Source organism: Pangasianodon hypophthalmus, chromosome 28, assembly GCF_027358585.1.
Source record: "Pangasianodon hypophthalmus isolate fPanHyp1 chromosome 28, fPanHyp1.pri, whole genome shotgun sequence".
Taxonomy (NCBI): domain Eukaryota; kingdom Metazoa; phylum Chordata; class Actinopteri; order Siluriformes; family Pangasiidae; genus Pangasianodon; species Pangasianodon hypophthalmus.
The window spans coordinates 13463153-13490769 of record NC_069737.1 but is presented as its reverse complement, the minus strand read 5'-3'; the positions used below and the strand labels follow the sequence as shown (position 1 = coordinate 13490769).

At 41.8% G+C, this 27617-nt stretch overlaps 1 protein-coding gene and 1 long non-coding RNA gene across 2 annotated transcripts in view; one reads left to right on the top strand and one right to left on the bottom strand.

Moving 5' to 3' along the window:
* The window catches only part of LOC128317626 (CD209 antigen-like protein C), a 43082-nt gene extending 18334 nt beyond the window's left edge, over window positions 1–24748 (top strand). The window contains exons 4-6 of the mRNA XM_053230730.1: window positions 23101–23243; window positions 23719–23831; window positions 23918–24748. Coding sequence (XP_053086705.1) covers window positions 23101–23243; window positions 23719–23831; window positions 23918–24095 — 434 coding nt within the window. The 3' untranslated portion in view covers window positions 24096–24748. The remainder of the gene's footprint in view (window positions 1–23100; window positions 23244–23718; window positions 23832–23917) is intronic.
* On the bottom strand, window positions 11736–13002 carry LOC128317645 (uncharacterized). The gene is made up of 5 exons (XR_008301176.1): window positions 12652–13002; window positions 12528–12575; window positions 12136–12435; window positions 11950–12015; window positions 11736–11863 (listed from the first exon to the last, which is right to left on the bottom strand). It is a non-coding gene; the product is annotated as an uncharacterized LOC128317645 (long non-coding RNA).
* Window positions 24749–27617: the final 2869 nt, after the last annotated feature.

Below are 27617 nucleotides of genomic sequence, written 5' to 3'. Positions count from 1 at the left end.
CGCTTGTAGATTGATTTTTTTGCTGACACCTATATGTATATAGTTTTTTCATGCATGTGTTTGATTTTATTCTATACTATTATATATTCGATTATTCAGTATGTTTTTTTTTCGCTGCTACCTCTTATATTTTATTCTATACTATTATATATTCAATTATTCAGTGTGTTTTTGCAGCTACCTCTTATATTTTATTCTATACTATTATATATTCAATTATTCAGTGTGTTTTTGCAGCTACTATGCGGTACTCAGGGCCATCATGGTTCAAACTTTGTTTATGATAAGACATTAATAACGTTTGTGTGTATATAAAAAAAGTTGAATAAAAAGTCTGAATAAAGAATCATGTCTTTCTCTGTGTGTACAAAAAAAAAAAGTTGAATAAAAAGTCTGAATAAAGAATCATGCCTTTCTCTGTGTGTACAAAAAAAAAAAGTTGAATAAAAAGTCTGAATAAAGAATCATGCCTTTCTCTGTGTGTACAAAAAAAAAAGTTGAATAAAAAGTCTGAATAAAAAAATCATGACTTTCTCTGTGTGTATAAAAAAAAAGTTGAATAAAAAGTTGTAGTAACGCGGGGCCACCAGTTCTGTATCTTATGTCTTTATTAACAATACCTGAAGACATGAAAATAAGTAGCCCAAGCTAACAACATTATTGCTTTTTCTGACGCATACACCCACTCGCTCCTCACTCCCTGCAAACATGAAAATCCCCTTACAACTAGATACTACTGCCATCTAGAGGGTAGCTGAACCATAAACCCACTTTACTACAAGAGTCTGAATAAAGAATCTCGCCTCTCTCTGTGTGTATAAAAAAAGAATTTGAATCTCAATCCACTCCTTTTTCTCTCATTTCGGTTCAGCCATGTCTGAGAAGCGTGCGATGAAAAAAGCGTATTACGATCCGGCCGACCCCGGTAGCTTCGGAGGGGTAGAAAGACTGCGAAGGACCGTGCGAGATGAAAAGGGGAAGCCACCGTCTGTGGAAAGGGTAAAAGATTTTTTATCGGAGCAGGATGCTTATACTCTACACAAACCGGCCAGAATACATTTTACTAGAAATAGAGTTTTTGCCCCGCGTCCCTTGAGCCAATTTCAAGCCCACCTGTGCGATATGCAGGCTTTATCGGATTATAACGACGGGTACAATTATTTATTAACGGTCATAGACGTATTTTCCAAGAAAGCTTACGTTAGAACTCTCAAAAGAAAAACATCCGCGGAGGTGGTAAAGGCTCTAGAATCCATTTTCTCTGAAAGCCAGACGCCTGTAAAGTTACAGACCGATGCCGGAAAAGAATTGTTTAACAAGGCTTTTGAAGGTTTGATGAAAAAACATGGCATCGTGCATTTTTCCACATACAGCGAACTCAAAGCTTCGGTGGTCAAAAGATTTAATCGTACTTTAAAAGGTCGAATGTGGAGATATTTCACGGCTAACAACACCTTGCGATACCTCGACGTGCTGCAGGACTTGGTGAAAAGCTACAATAACAGTTTTCACAGCAGCATTAAAATGGCGCCGGCTCAGGTGACCTTGGAGAACGTCGATTGAGTGTTTCAGAACCTGTACGGTAAGCTGCCACTCCGGAAGGCTAGCTTGAAGATGGGTTTTGAGACGGGGGATCTTGTCAGGATATCGAAATTAAGAGGGGTGTTTGATAAAAAATACGAACAGAGTTTTACAGACGAGCTTTTTTCGGTGGCCGAACGCCTCCCTCGCGACCCTCCGGTGTACAGACTGAAAGATTATGACGGAGAACCGGTCCAAGGCACCTTCTATGAGGCCGAGTTGCAAAAAGTAAAAACGGACGGGGGCAAAGTCTACCACGTGGAGGAGATTCTGAAGAGGCGTACGGTCAGGGGCGAAAATCAGGTCTTTGTACGGTTGAAAAACTGGCCCGAGAAATTCAACAGCTGGATCAGAGAGAGCGATTTAAAAAATATATAAAAAACGGACGACGTCCGTGAGGGTTCATCATTTCCCAGTCATGTACGGTCAGAAACACGCAGGTTTTTACATCACCCTACCATCCAACGCCAGTCTCGATGTTTTTAAAGATAACAAAATCTCCAGTTACCGCGTGGATCTGGCTCAGCATATCGATCTGGAAGGGGAATGGAAGGTCGCCTTGACGGAGATTTCCTATCCTCACACGTGGTATACCGTACCCGAAGAACGAGCATACTATGAATATAAGTTTAAACCGGAAACCTCGGAAACGAAGAGCAAGGTGCGTCGTCACAAATTCCCAACGGGTTTTGTTGCTAACTTGGGACAGTTCAAAACGGAGATGGAGGCTTCGTTTAGAAAAATCAACTCCGATATTTACCTGTCCTACAACAATTATCTGAGGAAATTCGATTTCCAAGCGGGTGGTCAGACTCATGTGCAGTTTTACCCGCCGCTCGCTTACATTATGGGTGTGAGACCGGGAGAATGGATAGAATTCGACAGGAAGATGGCCGATTACCCAGCTGATCTACGAGCTGGATTTTATCACATGTTCTGTTACTGCGACGCGGTTCGCCCTCAGTTGATAGGCGACGCTTATGCCCCGCTGATGAGGGTGGTCGACGTGCGCGGAGCGTACGGGGATGTGGTAACCTTACGCTTCGATCTGCCGTATTATTTACCCGCGAGCAAGCGCCACATCGAGAACATAAAGGTCGAGATAAAAACGGATCAGAACCAAGAGGTTGAATTCACTTACGGGAAGGTCATCGTGACGCTTCACTTTAGACCGAAAACATACGGTGTATGAATCTATATAAAATCCATCCTTTAACGCGACCGTCATTCGTGTATAGGCCTGAGAGGACGAAGCTACGTTTGAGGGTGTCGGAGAACTAATTAAAAAATAAAATGGCTCGGGTACTAGCGATGGAAGACCCTCACAGATTCGTCCGTTACTACGAAAATCAGGCCGGAGGCGATTTAGGAGGATTTTACGGAGCCCCTCCGGGGGAGCGCCTCTCGTCGAGTTCTAATAAACGTTCGACGGGTAAGAAGAAGAAAACAGTCGGCAGAAGCGGTCGTTCGAAGAGGAAACCCTCCCGGAGCTCCGATATATTTTAACCGACGTAGGGGAAATTCAAACAAAAAAAAGTGCACGCTGCGCGAGCTGGATCTATTTTCTGCACCTATGACACAGCTTTCGATCGAAGATAAAATATACACCGAAATCTCTCCCGTGTCTGCCATCACAGACACGGGGCCCATCGAGTTTTTCATCCCCGGAGATGGGGAAAAGTATCTCGATCTGAATGACACCATGCTGCATCTCCGCGTAAAAATCACCAATGCCGATGGCACGGACCTGGCCGACGCGGCCGCGGTAGGGCTCATCAATTACCCTCTGAATACGATATTCAGTCAATGCGACGTCATTCTGGGGGACCGTCTAATCTCACAATCGAGCGCCACACATCCCTACCGTGCCATGATCAAGACTCTGCTCAACTTTTCACCGGATACCCTCGGGAGTCAATTCACAGCCGGTCTTTTTTACAAAGACACTGCGGGAGCGATGGATTCTGTAGCGATCGCCAATGGTCCTAACAGAGGATTAAACAAGAGAGCCGAATTCAGCGCTAATTCTAGAGAAGTGCACCTGCTCGGCCCACTCCACGGGGACATATTTTTCTGCGAGAGACTTTTGCTGAACTCGGTCGACCTGAGGGTCAAACTGACACACGCCGGAGATGCTTTCTGTCTTATGGGGGCACGCGACTCAGGATTCCGACTGAACGTGCTGGGAGCGTCTCTCTTTGTGAAAAAAGTGACCGTAGCCCCTGCTGTGCGGTTAGGGCACGCGGCGGCCCTGATGAAAGCCAACGCTCTCTACCCTCTCTCACGCGTCATCGTGAAAACCTATTCCATCCCAGCAAACTCTAGGATATGTAACCAGGAGAATCTATTTCTCGGAACCACTCCTAAATATGTGGTTTTAGGTATGGTGCACCACGAAGCGTTCACGGGGAGAAGAGACCTATCCCCGTTTAACTTTGTACATAACGACGTAGAATATCTGGCTCTCTGTCAGGATGGTAGACAGATCCCCACCAAGGCTTTCCAGCCCCAATTCAACAACAGACAATCCGTCAGGGAGTTTTACAACATGTTCATGGCTACAGGGAGACATCTGAAAGATTTACCTCTGAGTATTAACCGCAGCGAATTTAACGAAGGATACGCCCTGTTCGCTTTTAATCTCAACCCAGCCGACGACAACGATGCGTTGTCGGTCGTATCGAGCGGAAATTTGAGACTGGAGATGAGATTCAGAGCGCCTTTAGCGAATACCACTACTCTTATCGTCTATGCTTGTTACGATTCTATTCTAGAGATTGACTCTAAAAGACAGGTGCTGGTGGATTATTACTAAACATGGATAATCTTCAGCTAGAGAGTCTTTTGCAGCATCTTCCGAGGAACGTATTTCGTGGCGTGTGGGCTTCCGACCACCTACCCTCTCTGAATCCTTCCTTTAGACCTCCCGCCTACTTCGTGGTCAACACGCACCCTGCCCACATGCCCGGCGAGCATTGGTTAGCATTAACCCTGGAAAAGGAGGGTGAAGCCACATTTTTTGACTCTTACGGATTTCCCCCGGACTTTGCGCATTACCCTTCGACCATCCTGCAGTTTTTGGAAAAACACTCCGAAAACATCAAGTACCACAGCACTCAGCTACAACAGTCTATGTCTACCGTATGCGGTCATCACTGCCTCTATTATCTTTACCACTGAGCCAGAGGCTTATCTTTTGACCAAGTATTGTCTTTGTACAATGAGGAGGACTTGATAAAAAACGATCTTATGGTGTATGACTTTGTGAAAAAATGTGGGTTAAAAATAAAAGCGATTACTGCAGTGGGGCAGGGTTGCTGTTCTTTATCCGCATGTGAATACAAGTTGTGAAAAATGAAAGACTGTACGCATAATGATTCGATTAATTAAACTCTTTATTGACAAAATAATTGTCTCAGACATTTATTATTATTATTATTATTGCGAATACTCGATCCATCGAGGGGATAGAACGATTCGTTTATTGCTCCTGAACTTCTTAGAGGTGAGAGGTGCAGGGGGTGTGATCCATCGCGGGGATAACGAAGCTGAGGTGCTTTTAGGATGTGATTTTAAACCGGTAACGCTACCCTCCTTCAGGGAACGGTATTGTTCTCGAGTGTGCGGGTTATTTACCGAAGATAATGGGACGTTCAGTTCCGATAAAGTATTCAGAAATTGCATCCAACCGGTGGGAGGGGGTGTTTTTTTCTTATAGGAGAGAGAAAGATGTTTGAATAAATCGATCATATGAGACCCTTTCGCCGTCTCACCCTTATAAACAAATTCCCCCTTCGAATTCCATCCCCCGCCGCTCTCCTTTAATTTCTTGACGATGTACGCTGCGTTCTTGCGACCCCGAGGGGGTAGGCTTTTCAAAACTTCATTGCCCGTACGGTCGAAATCGCCCCCGTCTGACGCACACGCAGTTCGAGCGGGAGAAGAGGAGGGGTGCGGATCTCCCACACGGGCGGGGATCCGAGCCCTCTCCTCCTCCTCAACCTCCCCACCCTCTCCATCCTCGGGTCGCTCCCGTAATGTCAGAGTGACTCTACGCTCGTCTCGCCGATCCTGCTTCAGCAACGTCAAATATCTCTGCAACAAAGCGTCGTATTTTTTAATTTTTTCATAAGAACTCAGCCCCGGCTCGTTTAACACCTCCCTCATTTTATCGTTCAAATCGTCTTCGGCTGTTTCTCTGACCGTAGACCGGGTCAGACCGCTTAACCGACGGGGTGAGACGAGAAACATTTTCCGAGCTTTCTTCAAAGTCATTTTATTTTTTATTGTCTACTAGAGAGCCCTCCAATAAGATTCCCTATCAGAGGTATGACGGTCGAGAGCAAAGGTAAAAGAAACCCTCCAGTCTGTTTCTTCAGAACCCTATGTTTGCTCTTTAAACAGGTTTTTTCATCCGCCAACAGCCTGATAATTTTTCTTCACTTTTTGAGTTTTTTTGTATTGCGAAGGTGTTAAGGGGATGTTACCCTTGAGAAGGTTTAAAGAGATCTCACACAAGGTTCTGACGAAGTCGGGAGAGCAGTATTCGAGAATCTCTTTACGTTTCCGGGGAGCGGCGTAGTAAAGAGCCGCGAGCAAGGGAGCGTTCCTTTTTATACGAGTCATCATGACGTTTTTGGGACGTACACGGTCGAGCTCTGGTGAGGGAGCAGCCCGCTCCTCAACCTGTATCTGTCTGGGCACCCCGGGGTGAGGTCGATGATTAAATAACCGTGAGGATCTCTGGTGGCATCTTCGAAACATTCCAAGAAATAACCCTTTTGTGAAGGAAAGATCTGATGGGCTAATACGCTCACCTGTAGTTTATCCCGAGGGTTTTTAAACAATACCAGATAATTACTGTTCAGGCTGATGGTACGGTTGTGTTTACCTCGCTGAAACACGTTTTGAGTCAGCATCATGATGCTCATGTTTCTGTGGTGTCTGTACTGAGTGAAAATTTTAACCACTTCAGGATGTTCGGATGCTTGAAAGATAACGTTGTCCAGAATGATCAAATGGTTTAAGTCCTGAGGAAACAGGTTTTCATCTTCGAAAGAATCAGGAAGCCCTTTGACAAATTTTATCTTTTTATTCATTTTCTGCAATTCATCATACATAGGCTGGTAAGAAGTGTAGACCCATACAATGTTTTCGGGTACGACATTCATGACACTTTCAGAACATTCCAGTACACTCTATACAAAACAGGTTTTCCCACAGCCACTAGGGCCCGCTATTATACAAGAGAAAGGACAGACGAACCTGTGTTCGAAATCTGTTTCTTCTATAACCTCGAGATGTGACATTTTATTTATTTATTTGCCCCTCCAAAAAAAAAAATATATAGATTAATATCCGAACGGCAGAGTACCGTCCGGAAAGAGTTGTCTTTTGTCGTATACAACCCGAAACTTTTTCTGAAATGTCGAGTTTTTTAATGAGAAACCCTTTTTATCACGTGTTATTCCATGCTGTGGGATCTCGATAGCGCCCGGCACCACTCCCTCCCCGGAGATCTTTAGGTAATCCTCCACCAGATCTCTGACGCTGTCAAAGTTGACTCTCTCACTACATTCTACGGTCTGTGTGATCCCTTTGACGCGCATCACCACTTTTTTTTAATTCTTTGTCTGATAGGCGTAACTCTTGGGCCCCGCTGCCGCAAACTCCTGTATGCTATCCCCGTCCAATTCGTCGGTCAGGTCACCTAGGTAATTACCCAATTCTAAAGGAGTCTCCCCCTCCTTCACCACATAAATTAAACTATCCGTGTCTGTGTAAAAAACTCTGTCCCTCAACCTTTCCAGGTAGCTGTACAGTTTGAGATGCGCATGGGCGGTGGTGAATGCAGCTATGAACACATTACTTCTTCTGCCTGGGGGTTGAATGCAACGGTCGCTGAATCTCCACCTGATCAACGCTCTCTGGTCATCCAGAACATCAAAGTAATCGATCATGTATTTACCGGAAAACAGATAGCTGAAAAACTTTTCAGGATCCGATACTATCTCGGTGCGGAGCAGATCGTCTCTCTGAGCAAACTTCCCCCAAAGACTATTGAGACAGAGTTTAGCCACCTGTCTCTTGGCCGGATTCGCCTCTATCTTTTCAGGGTCTAATCGGACCCCCTGACGTTCCAGATACTCACTGACGTACCTCTCCCTGCTGACCGGATCCTTAGCTTCGGGCGGGTAACCGGACGCTTCCTGCTTTCCTTTTAAAAACGAGTGTACGTACCCTGTGAACACAGAGTCGCTGCTTTTATCGAAGTGCCATACCTCCGTGATTTTAGCCACTCTGTAGCCCATCTCCAAGGCTTTGTTAAATTCTACAGTGACCCACACACCCGTCAATGCTCGGGCGTCATCGTCATGCGAGCAAGGGTCTCTCTGCATGCATGATTCTGCACATGTGCGACACAGAGGAAAGAGCAATTTACCGCTCTTGCTTTTGTACGGTAAAACAGGGAAAAAGAGCCCACGAGGCGGGTAGACTGTGGCTCTGATGAGACCAAAGTAATTTCTAGGGTCTCTGAAATCTTTGTATATGATAGTAGGGTGATCTAAGGGATAAGAGCATGCACTGTTAACGTATGGATATAGAGAGGTGACATCGACGTAGAGCACCTTTTCCCCAGGCCCCGCTGTGTGTCTCAGCTTAAGAGCGCTCGTTCGACCTCCGTAAAGAGCAGCGCGAGGGACCAGAGGCTCCGGAGGATTAAACGTACGGAGAAACTCTTTGACACGTTCGCAAGATTTTTTCATCTCGCGCCACTCGTGTTCTCTCACCACCGTCACGTGGACGCCATGTTCGGACTCTAATGTCCTCACTCTCTCCTCGCTGTTCAACCATAATTCGCCAAATCTGACGTCTCTCAACGGGCACGTCTCTGCAGGGTCAAAACACATCGGACACCCGTGGTAAAAGCACCCGTGATATTCCCACACGTACTTTTCTCCGTCAATCTCGGCGTAACCGTCTAAAAAAAAAGGACCGATCTGCTTTTCCCCCCTATTTAGAGCGTGCTGAATAAAGATTTTTTCTTTCGCCATGATCCATTCTAGCCATTGGATGGACGCGTGCGAGAATCTTTTACACCCCCGGGTGTAACCGTAGGGGCATGGTATGGCCAGCGTCTTAGGAGTCATATAATTTGTGATAAACACTTTCATGCAGGCTGACGCTATGGTGATCGAATCGAACGGGTCCACCCCTGTCTCTCCGAGAAACTGATCTCTGAATTTCATGCAACCCTGGGAAAGTATAACCACGTCGTTTTTACAATAATGCAGAGCTTCCTTCCTAAAGTTAAAAACGCCCCGCGCAGCCACGTCGTACCATTCGTGAAAATCTTGACATTCCCGCTCCGACATGCGTTCTACCCCATAATCGGAGGCGGGTGGGTAGGGTCCTACGTACTCGAGACATACGGCCGAGCTGAATTTATGAGGAAAATACCCCTTGGTCTGATCGGTGAAACCTAAGGCTTTTGGGAAATCGCATGGGTAGGAAAGACAGAGAGTCTATGAATTTTAGTTCATAATGAGGATCTTCAAAACTGAGGATTTTACTCCCCGTCATGAGAATATGTCGAGGCGATAACCCCTCTTTCAGCATACCTTTCAAAACCAGATAGCTGTCGAACCCTTTGGCGTTGTGAGCGATAAAAACGTTACGTCTGTAGCGCTCATTTCTGAAATACATAAGAAAATGTTTAACGCACCCATGACCGTAAAACCACTTCTCTTCGCCTTTCAATGTTTTCGCATACACCAGAAAAGGTATGTGCACGCCGTTCTCTGTGGCGAACGTTTCAAAGTCATAAAAAATCAAATCAGGATGGTCGGCTCTCACGGGGAGAGGGCGAATGTAACACCTGTGGTCGGCTTCCAGCTCCCTCGTTAACGTCTCCCCACAGATTCTACATTTCGGTTTAGCGCAACGATGACCATTTCCTACACGGGTGTTCGGTCCTGTGTTGTAACACAGGCCGCATCTAGCACATTTTTTAACGAGCTCGCAGAGACTGACCGACCTACCTGTTACAAAGTTCCTCTTACCTTCTTTGTGACGGGCGAAACACGCTGGGGAATGACACTTTCTGAGACAGTCCGAGCATTCTACAGGATTGTACTCTTGCATGGGACACTCCCCATTGTTACAAATATGACAATAGCCCCGGCAGGAATGCACATAGGTGCAATTAAAACCCTTGTAGCAATAATTACAGACGAATCGCGTACCTATAAAACCCTTGAGGTTTTTTATCCCGTAATAATGGTTATCCAGTAAAAACAAAAACAAAGTTTGGGAACGGTCGGGGAAATCTGTTTCGAAATGCGAGAGGGTGTTAGACGTTCTGTAAAACACTATGATTTTACGTTCTAAAATGTCTTCGAATTTTCGCACGTCACTAAAGGTGACGGGTGTCTGCTCATCCAGACCGACGGCTCGCTGCCACTCTCTAGCTTGTCTCTCGCACTGCCCATCTGTGAAACTGCCGTTACACACGTGAGCTAGACTGATGGCGAAGCAGAGCTGATCTCTGCGGTCCTCTGTAACGTACAGGTGACGTCTTTTTTTACATATGATTTCGCAGTCTAAAGTTTTCTCCAACTTACGTTTTCCCCCACCTCTAGGGTTCCGCACCACCTGAACAATCAGATCCACTCTTTCATCCGCCACAACCCCAGTGTTCGACTGTACTAACCGATCGAGCATATCTTCAAAAACGGGTAGAATATTTTCACCCGTGCCGTCGGCGACTACCGACGCGTGAACTCTTACATTTTCACCCTCTACACTTAACTGTACCAAGTCCCCCCTCCCAGCTACGGCTCTCGCGTCGTCGACCAATTCCCGAATGAGACCGATCACGTTTTGATAAAACGTAGCGATATCAGGCTCATCCCCTGGTGGAGGGATTGTTAACACGCGTCTCATTTTTACAGTATTAAAATTCTCGTGCGTCGTGACATCGATTTCTCTTTCACCTCCTCCTCCTCCTACCTGTGTCTCTTCACTATCAACACCGCTCCCATCCCCTCCACCCCCTCCTTCTCCCAATTCTACCCCTTCGCCCACGACTCCTCCTTCTGGTGCTTCTACCGCTTCGCCCGCGACCCCTCCTTCTGGTACTTCTTCCTCTATTCCCTCCCCCTCCCCCTCCCCCTCCACACCTCCTTCTACCCCCTCACCGTGCGGCCTTCTTTCCCCCTCTTCTGTGCTTATAGAACGAATAGCGGCCTCGATTTCCAGAAATGGATCATCGTGCCTATTTAGACCGAGGATTGCATTTTCTATTGCCTGTAGAGGATCTTGCTGGATCATCGAGGCATTATTGTATATGTCCTGCTGCATGTCTATGCGAAAGGAGGGGCGGATAAGCCTTAACCCTTCTACGCTCAGCCTTAATTCGGCAAGGACCCGTTCTAAAGTCTCATCCATTTTTTTTTTTTTAATTATATATGTATTTTTTTATTTTTTTAAATGATATGTATTTTATATATATTTAATATATATATATATTTAATATATGTATTTATTTTATATGTTTTATAGTGTTTATATGATTTATAATGTTTATAGTGTTTATATATTTATAGTGTTTATATTTATAGTGTTTTATAGTGTTATGTTTTTGGTTTATCTCATATGCTTTTACTTTTAACGAGGGGTCTAAATAAAACGTCACACCTCAGGGTTAAATGATTTTTTTATTTTTCTTGCACACTTTTATTATATAATTTTCCCCCTATCTATAACCCGGCATTCACAATGTCAGAAATATTTCCCTGATGCTAACATACATTCGAAAACATGAATTCACAACATCAAAATATAGCTCGACACGGACATGCATTCAAACCTTTCACACAAAACCTTTTTCACACGCGTTAGAAAACGTGGCGCTGTAGTCACGAATCAGGTCGCGAATCAAATCGCTCGTTATTTCAGCGAGTCGCAAGATTCCGCTGTCACGGCGCTGACGGAGAGGTGGCGCTATTCTCAGCCGACGGACCCGTTCAGGTCTCGCTTCCTGGTTAGAGACGTTGGCTGAAAAAAAATAAAAACCCCTATCAAAATCTTATACGTATAGATATATAAAGAAGAAATACAAATATATACAACATATATATATTATATATACCGTTAGCCCCTCTCTGAGGAAACCTGCGCTTAAACAGAGGTCTAGTGGGACTCTGGCGCTCTCTCCGACTTCGCTCTGCTTCCTGATTCGGTTCTGGGCCGTTATCCGATGCGGTCTCCGCTTCGGTCTCTGTTTTAAAAAAGAAGGCGCGTGTCAAAAAAAACGTATTAACACACACACTCACGCGCACGCGCACACACATATATAAAACACACCGTTAATCACGCTTTGAGATCCATGACCCCCTTCCCTGGTTGAACACGCGGGTGATTCGACTGAATCTGTAGAGGATTAGAAGAAGAAGAATGTCTAATGATCCTTTAAAAAAAAAATATATATATATATATATATATATATATATATATATATATATGAATAATAAATTTTGAAATAATACAAACCTGTAAATAATCGCTTCACTAGAGACGCTGTCTTACTGACTAATCTCCGTCTCTTCGCTCGCTGAGGCGCATCACAGGCTTTTAATACTGGTGTCACGCTCGCGAGTTGTGGCCTCGCCGGTCTCGGAGTTGTTGATATTTCTATTACGCCATTTCCGCTTCTCGGAGGAGAGGAGGGAACGCGACGATCTCGCGAGATCGCTGGCGAGGCCCCTGTTAGAATCAAATCCAAATCGTCCGCGAGACTGTCGCTTCCCGATCCTCTCGCAAAATCATTAGGATTAATTCCCCGTGTAAAATCTGTCACGCGTAGTAAAAAAAAAAAAAGTTTTTTCACCAGAACTAAATAACAGAGGCCAAAAACAAAAAAAACACAGAGAGAGATACGGTACCTGGGTCTGTCTGAGTGAGGCTAATACCCTCTAGTTCTTCCGCTGTAACTTTATTAAAGAGAAAAACATATTTAAAAAAGTACAGAAGAGTTAAAATAAAAGAGAAATTAATAGAAAAGTTTACCCTGATACTCAGGCACCTGGTGAATTTCAGCTTGAACTTTTAAAGCTGAGAATACATAAAGTGTTTATTTAAACAATGTTTTTAAGAGAAAAGAAATACCTTATAATTTCAACAAGTTTTCTTACCATGAGCCATCATGTCGATCCCCGAATTTCTTCATGGAAAATGTTAGTCCGTCTCGTTTCTTATATACCCTAAAGTTCTTTTCCCACCGAAACACCTGTCACAAGTTCTCGAGCAACCATATACACCTGACGCATCATATCATCGCTTTAGAGGGTGGAGGGGTAGACTGTCGCGACCCCTCAGTCAACACGTGCTCTGCGGCCGCAGAGAATCAGAATGAATGAATCCTGGTACACGAATTAAAATATAATTTTCAGCTGACAAAAGAGAGTATGAGGATATTTTCATAAAATATATTTTCAGAATATGAGGATCGCGCTGGGAAACAGAATAAAATGTGATGCTCGAATTAAAATCTATTTTTTTGCATATAACAAAGATACTGTTTATGTTGCAAAAATAAATAAATAAAGTATTAATAAAAGATCCGAAATCGCACGATACAGGGGAAAATGGGAAAAAAAGTCCATCACTACGACCATCTACTTTGACTAGCTTCAAATAAATCACTTATACACAGCAGTAACAAATAAATAATTTGTACATTGTGCATTAAATGTTCCCCGTATGCTTGTTGGTAAAACGTGGCTAAATGTAAATAGCGAGATTAACCTAACTGATGCTAAGCACTGGTTTTTTTTTTTTTTTTTTTTTTTGCTAAACTCTTCCAATTGGGGAATTTTTGCTAGCTAGCTTTAATCCAAATTTATCTAAGATGTATTAAATATTAGCTAAAGTTTAAGACCGGAAAGGCATGACACTAGCCGCCTGAAATCCGACCTCGTGCGCCGGCCGGATAATTTGCACGGGGCCCCAGACCAGGGGGGTGAGGGGGATGAGAGAGAAAGGGGGTTGAAGCGCGTGAACGGACCCCCGCATGGAACACAGATGCGCGTGAACGGACCCACAAAAATTAGGGAGGGGGATCGGGGCGGGACATCTGGAAAAAAAAAAGAATCTCATTGGTCGAAAGGAGGGCGGGACTACCCGCCACGGTGCGCTCTGATTGGATAAAAAGGGGAGGGACTTCGTGACGTGGCGCACTCTGATTGGACGAAAAACTGTCAAAATGCAGTTTGATGAAAGGGGGTTAGTTTATTCTCTCTTCCACCTGCACTGTGAAGCAGCATCCTATTAGTTTTTTAGCATTTGGCTGAATGTGAGCAGAGAGTATAGCCCTATACACCTCTGAATTCATCTTGCTACTTCCATTGGCAGCCATACATTCCCATGCCATAACACTGCCTCCACCATGTTTGACACATGATGTGGTATACTTTGGATCATGAGCTGTTCCTTTCTTTTGCCATACTTTTCTCGTCCCTTCATTCTGGTACAAGTTAATCTTGGTTGTATCAGTCCAAAGAATCTTATTCCAGAACATGGGAGGCTTTTTTAGATGTTTTCTGGCAAAGGCTTTCCTGTTCTTGAATGTTACCAGTGGTTTGCACCTTGTTGTAAACCCTCTGTATTTACTTTCATGAAGGTGTCTCTTGATTGTAGATTTTGACAATAATACGCCTAACTTCTCCAGAGTATTCTTCACTTCTGTTGATGTTGTGAAGGGGTTTTTCTTCACCAAGGAAAGGATTCTGCGATCATCCACTTTAGTTGTCTTCCATAGTCTTCGAGGCCTTTCGATGTTGTTGAGCTCACCAGTGCTTTCTTTCTTTTTAAGAATGTACCCAACTGTTGATTTGGCCACACCTAAGGTTTTTGCTATCGCTCTTATAGATTTATGTTGTTTTTTCAGCCTAATGATGGCCTCCTTCTGCATTGGGATCTCCTTGGACTTCATATTGGTAGCTCCGGTCGAACAGCTGCCAAATGCCAACTCAATACATGATATCAACTCCAGACCTTTTACACCTCGTCCATCCATCCATTTTCTGTATCGCTTATCCTACACAGGGTCGCGAGAAGCGTGGAGCCTATCCCAGGAGACTCGGGGCACAAGGTAGGGGACAGGGTACCAACCCATCGCAGGGCATAATCTCACACACTATGGACAATTAGAGATGCCAATCAGCCTACAATGCATGTCTTTGGACGCACACATCCTGGACAGGTTTGTACATGCTTTACATAACAATTCAAGTAGATTTATACTCCCAGTTCTTGCACATGTGCGTGCATGAGAGAGTCAACTGAAGCTGGTAACGCTAGAGTAGTTTCTTCTAGAGATAGCCACCCCACCCTTCTAGAGAGTCAAATACAATAACCCAAAGCAATCATTTACTTTATTTGCAAGGATATGCGCCACTGTAGCATCACAGAAAATGTTGGATTCCTACATGTGATAGCTACACTGGAGCCCCACAGACAAAGAGTCAGCAACATTTTTGTGACACATGCATCCCTGGAATCGGCTCCGTTGCTTGGAGTAACACCTGCATTTGCATAATTCTCCTCACTCATCTCCATTCTTCTCTTTGCAGTAATCCTGAGCTTTCAAACAAACAGATACAGTTGTACCTGTATTTATTTGTCTAAAACTACACTCAGAGTGGCTGTCTGAAGGAACACTGCCTGTGTGTCTGTGCGTTGCTGTTATATTGTGGGCATGTTTCCTGTATTACTATTTTTGTTTAGGTTTTTCACAACCAGCAACACATGTGAATAATGTGTGATTCCTGGGTGCAGATCTGACAAAATGTCAAGATACTTTAAGCCGTAAGGCCTCATGACCAGAAGACCTTTTTGGTGTGCCCTTCATTTTTGAGATTTTTTTTTTTTTTTTTTTTTTTAATTTGGGGCCTGATTACAGCTATTAAGTGCAGCAACAATGATGTTTGAAATTACAAACTTGTATAGATCTACATATGACACTACATATTCATATGACTCTCAGGCTCCCCCTGGGGAGTTATATCATTAGAATTTATTTGCAGCAAATTCATTATATCATTAGGATTTATTTGCAGCAAATTCATATCCACCTCAATAAAATCCAAGTTCAAGACCAAGAAACCAAGACCATATTGAGCGATACAAACACTAGTAAGTCTGAGACAAGTTCAAGTCAATTCAGGAAACTTCCCGAGTTTTTAACCCTGGCAAAAGCTGGCAAAAGAGATTGCAAACAGTGAATAGCAAAAAGCAGACTGCAAGCCACTGCATCACCTGGGATGAACAGCATTCAGTTTTGCTAGGATTAAGTTTCAGCTGATGAGCTGTCATCCATGAGATGTCTGCCAGACATGCTGATATCCGAGCAGAATCATGAATGTCTGAGGGAGGGAAGGAGAGGATGAGTTGAGTGTCATCCGCATAGCAGTTGTATGAAAATCCACGTGAGGATATGACTGCACCAAGAGATCGAGTATAGAGAGAGAACAGGAGAGGACCAAGTACTGAGCCTTGAGGGACACCAGTGGAGAGTCTGCGGGGAGCAGATGTGTATCCTCTACATGTCACCTGATATGACCGACCTTCCGGGTAGGAAGCAAACCATTGCCATGCTGCACCACGAATTCCTAGGCTCATGAGGGTGGACAAGAGAACCTTGTGGTTCACTGTGTCAAATGCTGTTGAAAGGTCAAGGAGGATGAGGACTGAAGACAGTTTGGCTGATCTAGCAGCATGTAGCTTCTCAGTGACGGCCAATAGGGCAGTCTCTGTGGAGTGTGCTGGTTTGAAGCCAAACTGTCTTCAGTCCTCATCCTCCTTGACCTTTCAACTGCGAGAGATAGAGAGACAGTTGATTGTAGACAGTTTGTTCAAGGGTTTTAGAAAGAAAAGAGAGGAGTGATACCGGTCAGTAGTTGCTGATGTCAGAGGGATCCAGAGTGGGTTTCTTGAGGATGGGAATAACCCTTGCTCTCTTGAATGAGGTTGGCACATGACCAGATGTTATGGAGCCATTGATGAGTGGTGATGAAGGGAAGGAGGTCTTGAAAGATGGTCTAGAGATATAGAGCACATTGCCAATACACTTTCCCTAGAACCAGTGAGTGACAAAATGGAGGATACCACAGAGAACCTCTTTGAAGAGAAGGCATTGTATGCAGTGGAGGCAACAGATACTTTAAACTCAGATGCACTCTCGGACAGCTCAGGAAGGCAACTGCAGTAGACAAGGTGTTACAAGCTGTAATTGAGAGACAACAGAAAGATGGCCAAAGATATGATGCGTCCTTGACAGTAGTCTACACAAGTATTGGCCTATGTACCATAAAATCAGTTTAAGAAAAGGCATTGTCAGGATTGTCATACCCCAAAGCTTTAGATCGATCATTTTGGGAAAAAAAACTACACATAGATCACCAGGTTCTCCAATGCAAGAAATTCAAAGTGCAAAGCAAGAAAATGGCACATGAGCAGATCTGTGGAAAAGTGTGTGGCATATCAGTAGTTCCAACCACAAAACCAAAGAGAGCGTCTCATAACCCATGAAGTTCTACAGTTGCCATGTATATTAGTAGAGGACCAATCTGAGCTGAATGGACAATCTTACCTCTTGCTTATAGATTACCTGACAAATCATCCAGAGTTCCTTACCTATTAAGACAGCTCATGCAGTAATTCAGAAGATGAAGTCTGTGTTTGCCAAACAAGGAATTCCAAAAAAACTAGTAAGCAATCATGTTAAAATTTGCAGCAGCATGGGAATTTACTCACACATTCCACCATGGGATATACACACTCCAGTGGACTTGCCGAATGAACAGAGAAAGCACCGCAGACAATCACAGACCCACACATAGTTCTACTCTCTTTGAAAAATGCCCTAGTGACTGGTCTGGAGCCTTCACAGATGTTGATGGGATGAGTCCTGCGTGGAGTATGCTGCTATGTTCCAGTGCTGTGCTGTATCTGTTAACACCAAACATATATGCAACAGACTCCAGCACTTGACATCTCATCAACAGCAGCAGTACTACAATGAAAAGACCACACCTCTACCAGAACTTGCTCCAGGTTCTATGGTTTGCATGCAGACAGGACATGGAACCCTGGTGTAGTGACTCAAAAATGAGATGAGCCATGCTCCTATGCTGTACTGACACACATCAGAACAGATCTTTAGGATGAATAGGTGCCATCTGAGGTAGATTCATTTGAGTTTGTGCGAGGAATATTGATTCAGAATAAGATCCCGAGGATCTGCTGCCCCAGACAGCCACGTTGGTAGACCTACCAATACAAAGCCCTCCTGTGTGTGCAGACACCTCAGATACACTATACAATAGTAGTAAAATACATTTCTGTTGAGATGTTAAATAGATTAACTATAAACAAAGTTAATGTGAAAATGCATAGGTCATGTCCGTATTGTCCGATTGCTTTAACTACATGGGACTGCATGGGAAGCCTGAGTTCCCCTAAAATTTCAGTAAAATGCGAAAATTACATGTTTCTATAACAAATGTATCTCACTATAGTATCAAAAAATCATTTAATGCAAACGCAATCAATTAACACAAACTGTTCTTAAAAATGGAAAAATCTTCCAAAGGAAAATCTCTTTTGAAGCTCCCAACACAGCTCTGATAGAAACGCTGTGAAACAAAGCTTCTATGGTCTTCTATGGCATATTCAATTACACTGCGTTTTAAATAGAGGAAAGATTAATACAAACATATATACAGATATACTGTATACTTCAATAACAAATGCCTCTGCTTGACTTATTTTAAAAACCACCAGCTGCCACTAGTCCAAGTGTAGTGTAGTGAAGTCCCAAGTAAAGTAAAAGAGTCCATAGGATTATTATATTATTAGACAGAGAAAGAATTTAACACACATTAATATACGATTAGAGTACTAAGGTTTGATTGCTCATGTACACATTTTTAAGATGATTTAATGAGTTGTGCTTATGTCACAGTTAAAAATTGAATATATATCCCCTCCCCAGGACCACTGAGAAATCCAGCATGACCCTAAATCACAAAAACTTGCTATGTCCCCTTTAACCCCTCAGCCACGATTATTTAGTGGGATTTGAGTTTGCCTGGAATTAGTGTGTGAGGGTTTCCTAGTTGGTGGCCTAACAGTAGCGAACAATAACACAATCACTATGTGCATGTATGTACTTTTCATGTAACTCACAGCTGATTGCACAATATATAGCAGCTTTGTGATGAGTCAATAATGTGGCCAATGAGTGTCTATTATTTGTATTATCATGCATTGATAATGTAGTTATGCAGTAATGGATGGATAAAGCCCCTTGTCTCAAACATCAAAAACTTCTGAACAAATTTTTTTTTTTTTTTTTTTGTGGTTAATGCAGTGGTTAATGCTGATCTTAGATCAGTGGAACTTCACAGTAAAGCTGCATAAAAGCATCAGTCTCCACAAATAATTCCAGATCTACTGTTGGAACATGTCAACTAATTCATATAACAGAATTTAAACTGCTATAAATATATACATGAATCTTAAAAGCAGCAGGTAAAAAGTCTAATAGTATTGTGTAATGATGTTATACATCATTATATAACACAACAATGTGATTTTGATATTTATATAACTGCTGAACAGGAACATCTAAAGTATGGTTGAGAAGTGCAGCTCAAATGTCTTCATACTTTGACCACAAGAAGCCACTGACGCACCGTCCTCTGTTGTAACTTCCTTTACTGACAGCAGCATATATAATTCGGTGTACACTAGTAAGGAAGTGCAGCCATTCACTCGTGCTCACACAGAGACGCAGTAATTTAGTGTTTTAGTGAGTCTTTTATAGACTAGAGATGCATCAGCGTTCTTCTGAGCAAATAATTATCTATGAGAATGCAAGCGCTGTTAGAGGTCATGACCCTGATGCAGAGAAGAAAGGCAGTGACACAAAGAGAGACCTAGACACAGATCCACACACAGGTAAGTGTTTAGGTTTGTAGGCTAAACGTGTATCTACATGCAGAGATGCAGTAATTCAGGCGCTTATAGATTAAAGACGTTTCAGTGTGTTTCTAAGTGATTGGAGATGATGATGGATGTCTATGAGAGTGCAGATGCTGTTAGAGGTAACACAGAGAAGGAAGAGAGAAAATTCAAGTTTTCAGCTCAAGAAGAATATTCAACGTTTTGCAAAAGTATACCCCAGTGCTGTTGAATTCTCAAAGCTGATTCTTCAGTACTTGTTTATTTTCTAACTGCAGCTCTGACAGTAGGTCTACAAAAATGTGTAATCACTGATATGGTGAAGTTTTATCTTATATATAAATATTAAATAATAGCACAAGGTTTGAAGAGTGAGAGTAATTATTACGCTGTGGAATTTACATCAGCTGACCATTCCTAATGACAATTGTTGACCTGCCTATTGAATCACTATCACTCAGTTAAGGCCTAACAAGTTAATCAAGTGGACAACTGGATGTCAGGCGGCAGAAATAGCTGCAGTTGCAGGTAAAATGTAAGACAAGGTCGAAGTCAAAAAAAAAAAAAAAAAAAAAAACAGGCAATGGGTCAGGCAATCAGCAAACAGATAAAACTAGGCAAAATACGAAAACCAGAGTACAAAACGAGATCAAGAACCATATAATCATACACAATGAACCAGGCTTGGCACATCAGGCGGCAAATGACACTGAGTGATACTTCGCATCTGCTGAGTGTTTTGTGTGTGTATACTTTATATATGTGAATGTGTGATTGAGTTGAATGGGAACATGACAGTGAGTGTGTAGGCTGGGTGTTGTAGTTCGAAGTGGCCATTTTTGTAGGCCATGAAGCAGTCTGGGAACTGGAGTTCATTTTCAATTCCAGCATTGCCAAGACACTGGAAGGGTATCCAAACCTTTGCGCATTTTAAATAAAAAAGTGTGGCTTTCTGGGAAACTGATTAAGGCCCTCCTTAGTAAAGGAATATATCATGGCAAGAAAGAAAATGGATAAACAAAGAGTAGTTCAGTTAATGTTCATATCAAACATTAGAATGAGGGAAATGTGATCTCGGTGATGTTGACTGTTGCATGGTTTTTGGTGCCAGACGCGCTGGTTTGAGTATTTCAGAAACTCCTAGGATTTTAATGTCTCTAGACTTTACACAAAGTGTTGCAAAAAACTAAACACATGCAGCAGTTCTGGGTGAAGAAATGTGCCTGAAGCTTAGAGAGGTAGAGGAGAACTGGTTAGAAATGACTGAAAAAACATTGCCTTTTTTCCACAAAAGAGCACAAACACCAGGCCATGTTTATCCAATCTTCAACTAGTTTCACTGAGTCTGTGTCCACTGTAGCCTCAGATTCACCAACAACCATGCTACAGTCACTGTGATCACAGTATTTTCCCTATTCTGATGTTTGATGTGAACATTACCCGAAGCTCTTGACCTGTATCCGAATGCACTGCGCTACTGCCACAGGATTGGTTGCTTGGATAATTGCATGAAAGACCAGGTGTACAGATGTATTACTAATAAAGTAGCCATGGTCTGTGAGTCTGTATACTACACTATATATAAATAGTGTACACATACTAATTAAGTTATTAGCTGTTGTGGAAATGTTAAAGAATGTCAGCATAAAGTACATGAGCAGAGAGTTGCATGTTCATTTTACACATTTGCAAAATAGTTATTTTCATTTTTTGCAGTTGACATCTGTTAAGTTGTTGTGAATTTGTACATAACATGAAAAGAGACATGTCTCTGTGGCCATTCCCCATTAGGAGGAGACACTGCATGGAGCAGATGTTACAGAGTGACTGCTCTGTGTGTGCTGCTGCTGTGTGTTCTCCTGCTGACTGCCATCACAGTGCTGTGGATCAAATTCAACACCCTGAATACAGAAAACAACCAGCTACAGACCAGATACAACAACCTGACTAAAGAGAGAGACCTGTTACAGACCAGTTGCAACAACCTGACTATAGAGAGAGACCAGTTACAGAAGGATAGAGAGGACCTCCAGAGGCTTTCTAAACTAGGTGAGTAATACTTCATTGCAAAACTGTCACAGAAGAATCAGTGTCGAGTACCTTAACAACTCAGTGCAGCTTTTACACACTTCCTGTTATTCAAACACTGGAGGATTCTGAGATGATTTAATTAATATATAGATAGATAATCCAACAACAGTCTAACATGCTTCTGAGATGTTTTTATTAATATATAGATAGATAATCAAACAACAACCTGGTCTCAGCTATAACCCATCTATAACTGATCTCACCACCCATACTGGATAATAATGAGCGTATCATGGGTGATTTTTGCATTGGAAAAAAATGTATATCTTAATGTGTGGTGGGGAAAATTCCACCCTGAAGAAGAACAAAGAGTAACAGTTCAGCGAAAAGTGACAGACTGAATCAAAATCACAGATACATCAGTTCATAAACTTCATAATTCTAACACATGATTGACTATGGGGAAAAGGTGGATCTACATCTTACTGGTAACTATTCACATCAATCTAACAAAAGAAGGGGTAAACACAGGGTTAAGACATGAGTTTACTGGACTGTAGGTGCACAATAAAACTGGCTCAAACTGGTTCCTTCTACGGTGCCAAGAAATCACAAACAAAAATCTTAAGGACGTGATAAAAGGAACACATCGCATCACATAGGTCACATAGGGGGTCACTGCAACCTCACTGCCTTCTTCAGAGAAATTTAGCTAGCTTAGCTGATTTTGGCACAACATAGTAAACAATACTAATGCTGTCAAGCAGAATGTGAAAAAGGCTTTTTTGATACACTTACTTATGAGGAGAGACTGAGAATTAAGTAATCAGAAATCAGGGTGTGGTGTGGTTCATTACAGAATGAAAAAATTAGAGCATGATAGAGATGGGCTCCAGATGAGACTTCCTGAACTTGGTCACTGACTAATTGAAGGTTTTTAGAGGAACTTATGAAAAAAAAATATCAAAAACTCGAATCTTACAGTTTCTATGTGTCTGGTTTTAAATGAGTGCTTACTAAAGCTGTGCCAGTTAGAACACATGTTGAGTGAAAATGAAGAAGCGAGAGAGAGACAACACAGGCTGTGTTTTACAGAAGAGTTTGCTGACTTGCTGCTGGTATGTTTTGTTGAGGACACAAACACGACAGGCTTTATCGAGTCATAATGAAACACAGGGAATTAAGACTCCTTCAGATTCATTCTGTCAGTTGTGTATTCTAGCTGTGAAAATAACCTTATACCGGCAAATATATAACATATAGTGACTTTATAAATGACTCACTCCCCAGTGATTATGATAACATGTCGTAGATGGTGTGTGACCACAAAGGTATAACAACAAGAAAAAAAGGACACTGGAGTTACTGTTTAACAGACTGATTGTTGGAGGAGTATATTTACCCTCTTAATGCACTACTTTAATGAAAACACTTGTGTCTATGAAAATATCTTCCTGCCAGTGAGAGACTTTAAAGATGGATGGACCTACTTCAACTCCAGTCTTTACTACAGGTCTGCTGAGAAGAAGAACTGGGATGAGAGCAGACGGGACTGCAGAGAGAGAGGAGCAGACCTGGTGATCATAAACAGCAGAGAGGAACAGGTGAGAGAGAGAGAGAGAGAGAGAGAGAGAGAGAATGTGCTGTTTGAAAAGGGATATTTGAAGAAAAAAAAATAAGTGAAGATGTCTTTTGTTGTACCTCTTTTATTTCTCAATTCACTGCTTCGCAGTGATCTCCTTAGTGACGGAGTGCCGAAGCTCCTCAGCTCTTTAGCTGAGTCTGGACTGTGATTCTGTTTCTAGTCTCTTACTGTGCTTTAATGAGCTAGTAGTTGTATCAAAGCATATCTGTGTGTATATCAAATTTGGACATGATCTACTATATATAACTACACATTTTCCTGTGCATGTAGCTAAACCAGAAGTAAAGTACTAGCATTTTTAATTCTGCTTACACATGGGCCTAAAATACAATCACATTACATGTATTAAAATGCTAAAGTGCACTACCAGTTATTATACCTCAGTAGAAGTTTACTGAGATGTTATTATTCTTATATTTTACTACAAACAACAGGAGTTCATCAATAAAACTCTGCTCAGTGCAACAGCTTGGATTGGTCTGAGTGACAGAGACACTGAGGGGGTGTGGAAATGGGTGGACGGTACAGAACTGACCAGCGGCACTGGGTAAGAAATCACCGACCTGAACTCATGATGCTCTCAGTTCTCTCAGTCTGAAGCTCCAGATGTGCTGATTCTCTGTGTGCTTTCAGGTACTGGAGCCAGAGGGAACCCAATGATTATGAAGGAAATGAGGACTGTGCTATAACTGGCTACATCCCACAAGGTGGAACAACATATTTCCTAAATACATGGAATGATGTTCCATGCTCTTTCAATTATGGCCGGATATGTGCAAAGAAATTTTTTTATTTAGATGGAAGCTTTTAACAGAGGGTAGCTTGGCTAAACTTAGCATGTCAGTGAATTATATTTTAACTTCTTGAACCTCTTGAAAATACATTTCTTTTGCTCAAAAGCCTGCATCCAAATAAAATGTGTTTTATGTATTGTATTTTTAACCAGTGTTTAAAAAATAAACACAATTTATAGTTTATTTTCTGAATCTACATGTGAATTTAACGAGATCGACTTGGTAGGTAACTCCTTCTAAGCACTAACAAGTAATTCTGTGGTTCAGTGGGGAATGAATCTACCTCACAGCTCGAGGGTCTTTGGTTTGATCCTGAGCTCAGGTTACTGTCTGTGTGGAGTTTTACATGTTTCCTCAGGGTTCTCAGGTTTCCTCCCAAAAACAGACCAATAAGTGGATTGACTAAATCATTGTTATAATTTAAATAATGGTAATTTAGTGTACAAAAACAAGTATTTCATTTAGGAATTGGTTTGCTAGAAACACCTTCATGTAGCCCAGTTGTTGAAGCCTCAGTGTAAATTAGTAATTAGATGGATTTTTACTTAAATGATGTTCCTTACATGAATGATGTTTCTTTATATTATCTTGCTGAATGTCCTTGTGGAAGAGTTTGTATTGTAGATAGCTCTTCCTCAGAGGGTGTTAAGTTGCCCTGTGATGCTCTGATGCTGCCTGTAATCTAAGACTAATAATAAATGGATTAAAAAATGTACTGCTGTTTAACAAAAAAGTAATTGTAATTGTTGATATGTTCTGTTAGGAGACGTTAATTCAGCATTTATGGAAGGAGTCTCCAGTGTCAGCACTCTCTCAGACATGGTAAAATATTCAGAACAGAGGATGAATATCTAACTGAGACATGTAACATGATAAGCTGAGCTTTTTTTGTCAATTAACTTAAAGATCAAGAAAAAAAGAGATGCTGGTGACGGAACAGCTGTTTCTAAATATATATTTATAACGTAAGTGATAACAGCAAGCAACTTTTTTGCTTCATGGATGTTGCACAACATGAAATGTAACTATAAATGTATAATGTTGTTCTTTAATAATAACATAGTAAAAGAATAACAAACTTCTAAAAAGGAAGGTGCAGGATGTTCGCGACAAAAATCCCTGTTAATTTACAAGACTCAGGAACAAGATTAGGACCCATGTGCTGGAGGTTTATTACAGACATCCACAATCCAAAAACCAATGTCAAAGAAAGGCAAGGGTCAATACACCTAAGTAGTCAAAACCAATAGGGTGATCCAAAGAATAATCACAGCCCAGGATATAGATATATGCCTGTGGAGGTTTGCAGGCGTGGCGGGAAAGCCGGGCATTTCCATGACCACTGTTCCCTCATGGAAGCGGGAACACTGATCCTGATCCCTGAAGCGCTGCAGGCCTCCTCCGATCGAGCAGGCCCATACTGCATGTCAGTGAGTGTAGGTGGGTGGGGTGTAATCAGACCTCAGTCCATCTGGCTCCAGTAACCATGCTCTTGTCTTGTATCTGCATGATTATATATATACTGTATGTGTATATATATATATATATATACAAATGCTCATTCACACATTATTTTTAATATAGTAACCTAATTTTACTTCATTATTTTATTAAAATTATTCCGTTTTACTTATTACTATAAACTTTAGAACTTCTTTATTAAATTAAGATCTTGGGCGTAGGGGTGCCCTCTTGTTTAATTTGCAATCTCTTCTCATCTCATACGTATGAACATCAAAAGACCTTTCTAAAGTCAGGAAAACATTAGCTCCAAGCGATTCCAACTGTCATGTTCATTACTGTTTCAGTGATTACCAGTTGTTTACGATGTTCCGCCCCTTTGAGAGATCTCCCAATCATCAAAAGGAGAAGCTTTGGAGCTTTTCAAACATGCTTCTGTACATACTTACATTTCAGACTACCTGGGACATAGATTTTAAATATATATTATACATTTTACATCTGTGGGCTGGGAGACAACAAAGGTAGTAGTGGAGATGTGGGCATGGTTAAATTATTTTGGTACACGGCATGGGCGGCACAAATTGAGTAGGGGGCGAGCATTAGGTAACCACAGAGTGAAAGTTTGGATATATACATTGTGTGTTTGAAAGAGGATGCTGATATTCATCATTTAGAAGATGTTACGTGTGAGGTAATGATGAAACTGGATGTTAACACAGAAATTCATTGCAACCCCAACAGGATCATAAACATGATGCACGGTACACATCCAGTAGCCTGACCTAAGCTTAAAATTATGGAACGTGAACAAAATCAAAGCTATAAAAGAACATACAATGCTTTATATACATCAACTACAATACACACACCATATATTAAACACTAAAAGATATACAAAAGCACATACGCTGGAGAAAAAGCACAGGCTTTGTGGAAGCACAGTGGATTAAAATGGATTCACGTCATACGCAATGCTTCATAGGATCATGAAATATCTACGAATCACACGTAGACTTTGTAAGTGTTATGAATATGCTGGCTGGTCTTTTAGTACAATACGTACGAATTTTCATGAGACCTACATCATCACATCTGACAGAAGTAGATCCAAGACCCACCTGCAAATTTCTGATACAGTTATCACAGAGTCAGACATCCAACAAACACATCTTTTCTCTTTCAGCTATCATTACTCAACAATAATCAGCCTCACAATGCAAACAATATCTAAAATTCACACTGCCTAAGGGAAATTTTGTAAATACACACTAAATCATTGACACTGGTACCCCAATTCCCTTACACAATTATTTAACACCAAAATATAATGTGCAACTGGTCTAAATTTCTTGGTCTGATGTTCTGTGTGAGCCGTGTTGGACTGTGGGTAATATTTAAATCAGTTTATAAAACTTATTTAGCCATTTTCACAAGAAGACACCGCTGTTAGGTCCCTTTATTTACAGGCAGATATACATCAGTGAAACTTTCCATATGTAAAACCAGTGAAGACATTTTCATGAAAAGACACTGCTGTTTGGTCCCTTTATTTGCAGGCAGATATACATCAGTGAAACTTTCCACATGCAAAGTCAGTAGGAAAAAACATTCTCTTGTTCATCTACCTGTGTGTTTTGGGTCCTTGTCTTGTTGCATCTCCCAACATTCATTAAGGTGATGGAGCACTATCCTCACTTTCTCCTATAAAAGTTCTTGATGCAATTTTGAATTCATCATTCCCTCAATGATTGTAAGCTGTCCAGACCCTGAGGCAGCAAAAGCAGCCACTTTTTCTTGCAACTGAAATTGGATGTGAGTTGGTTAAGGAGGTAAGGAGGGGATGGTAGAGCATCTAGGAAGGGGGCAGACATATGCTGGTAAATGCATACACAGTGGCCCCAAAAAGTATTTGGACACTTAAGCCACACTTACAAATATGAATTTTGAATTTCATTATAGAAAACAACATTTAAAAAAAAAAAAGTGGCATTTATTTTAAAGAAACAGTAATGTCTGCTTCAGACATCAATAAGAATTACCAGATACAACTGGAACACAAAGTATTCAAAACAGTA